Source organism: Numida meleagris, chromosome 18, assembly GCF_002078875.1.
Source record: "Numida meleagris isolate 19003 breed g44 Domestic line chromosome 18, NumMel1.0, whole genome shotgun sequence".
NCBI lineage: Eukaryota > Metazoa > Chordata > Aves > Galliformes > Numididae > Numida > Numida meleagris.
Genome location: NC_034426.1, coordinates 5,855,672 through 5,857,944, shown reverse-complemented (window position 1 = coordinate 5,857,944; position 2,273 = coordinate 5,855,672). Strand labels below are relative to the sequence as shown.

Sequence of the window (2,273 nt, the reverse complement as noted above, 5' to 3'; positions counted from 1 at the left end):
GGGCAGAGCGGCGCCACTTCCGCTTCCGGTGGCTGCCGTCGCGGGGATGCGGCGGGGTCCGGTGCCGGTGGTGGCGTTCGTGCTGGCGCTGGGCGCGGCGGCGCGAGGCGGTGGTTCCGGGCCCGTGACGTGCGGTTCGGTGGTGAAGTTGCTCAACGTGCGGCACAACGTGCGGCTGCACTCCCACGATGTGCGCTACGGCTCCGGTAATGGCTTTCGTTCCCTGTCGGTGTACCGGGGCCTCGTTGCGGGGTCTGGGCCTGACCGCCGTTCTTCTCCCCCCCAGGCAGCGGGCAGCAGTCGGTGACGGGGGTGTCGGCGGCGGATGATGGGAACAGCTACTGGAGGGTGCGAGGCCGTACGGCCGCTGTGTGCGAGCGGGGCCGGCCGGTGCGCTGCGGGCAGGCCATCCGCCTCACGCACCTGGGCACCGGCCGCAACCTGCACAGCCACCACTTCGTTTCCCCGCTCTCCGGCAACCAGGTACCGGCACGGCCCCGCGCCCCGGGAGTAGCCCTTGTGTGCTATACCCCAACTGAGCACCCCTCGTGTCGTGGGTCCAGCTCCTGTCCACAGGGTCAGCCAGTTCCCCGGTCCCTGCTGGGTCTCCCCGGCCATACTGAGACCCTATTGGGTACTCCAGTCCCTACTGGGTCCCTCTTGTTGCTGTCAGGCCCCTTTTGGGTCCCCCAGCGTCCTACTGGATCCCTCATGTTGCTACCAGCTCCCTGCTGGGTTTCCCCCAGTCCCTACCAGGCCCAGTGGACTCCCATCTGTTGCCATCTGCTCTCTCAAGCCCCTACCACTCCCACATAGTCCCCCAACCAACCCCCAGTTGTCACCCCAAGACCTTCTTGGATCTACAAAGTTCTTCCAGGCCAAAACAGATCTCTGTCTGCCCCACCTTGGCCCCCAGCCCATTTTTCCCAGTCCTCATTCCCATCCTGTTCCCCTCTTGGCCCCTAGGGCCAGCCACATATTCTGCCTCCCCCATATCATGTCAGTCCCCACACAGTGTCAGCGTCCTCTGGGAGCCCTGTGGCACCTTTGGGACACCCGCACAGCTCTGGGTTAATGAGGTTGCTAATGAATCAGCACCCAAAACGTGCAGCCTGTAAATCTGAGTGCCCCCAGGGAGCTGTCCCTTCTCTGCCCCTCTGACACCCCAGGTGACACAAAGACCTGAGCCCCAAAACTGAGCTTTTTTTCCTCCAGGAGGTGAGCGCCTTTGGGGAGGACGGTGAGGGCGACTACCTGGACGATTGGACAGTGCTGTGCAGCGGGACCTACTGGGCACGGGACGGTGAGGTGCGCTTCCAGCACGCCTCCACCGATGTCTTCCTCTCAGTGACGGGCGAGCAGTATGGGCGGCCCATCAACGGGCAGAAGGAGGTGCACGGCATGGCCGCCTCCAGCCAGAATAACTACTGGAAGGTGATGGAGGGCATCTTCATGCAGCCCGGAGAGGTCTTCAAAGCGGAGCAGCACCACACCGAGTTGTGACAGATGGACTGATGCGGTCGGGGCTGCTCAGCGCGGGGTTGGCCCCTGTGCACACGCGGTTGTGACGCGCACTGGGAAGTGGAGCCCAACATCCTGAATCCAACACAAAGCTGATCTTGGTGTGCTGAATTTGACACAAAGTGGAACTTGGTGCTTGGGATCCAATGCAAAGCAGATCCCAAATACAACATAAAGCTGATCCCAGAATTTCAAATCCAACGCCAAAGCTGATCCCAGTGTCCTAAATTCAACACTAAGCAGATTCTACCCTCCCAGATCCAGCACAAGGTCAGCCCCAAAGCCCAGCTCAGACAAGAAGCAGAGCCCAGTGCCCCAAATCCAACAGGAGTCAGATCACAGAGCCCCAGATCCAGCTCAGATCTAAACGCCCCAAATCCAACGCAAAGCAGATCCCAGCATCCTAAATCCGACACAAAGCAGATCCTGGCATCCCAAATCAGATCTCAAAGTCCCATTTGGACATAGATCCCCGAACTCCAAATAAATCACATCCCAAGGACCAGATTGGACGCACAGCAGCTCCCGGCGCCCCAAAGCAGCACCCACACTCCCCAGCTGTTTGTAATCTTTATTTCTCTCCGTCTCCCCAGGGCCGGGGGGGTCCCTCCTTGGGGAACTGAGCCCCCTCCCCTCTACCAGGGCCCGCGGAGGGAGGGGGGCGCGCGTTCCCACCGCTGTGCAGAGCGATGCAGTGACACTCCGAGCCGCTAGGGGGCGCTGCCGCCGCGACTCCGGCCCGGCGCGGCCCC

The 2,273-nt window shown here is 61.8% G+C and overlaps 1 protein-coding gene across 1 annotated transcript; it reads left to right on the top strand.

Annotated features, from left to right (window-relative positions):
* On the top strand, window positions 8-1,722 carry SDF2 (stromal cell derived factor 2). Its single transcript, XM_021415636.1, has 3 exons — window positions 8-206; window positions 287-483; window positions 1,216-1,722. Exons 1-3 carry the CDS (start codon window positions 47-49, stop codon window positions 1,501-1,503), a joined length of 645 nt encoding a protein of 214 aa, XP_021271311.1. The 5' UTR covers window positions 8-46; the 3' UTR covers window positions 1,504-1,722.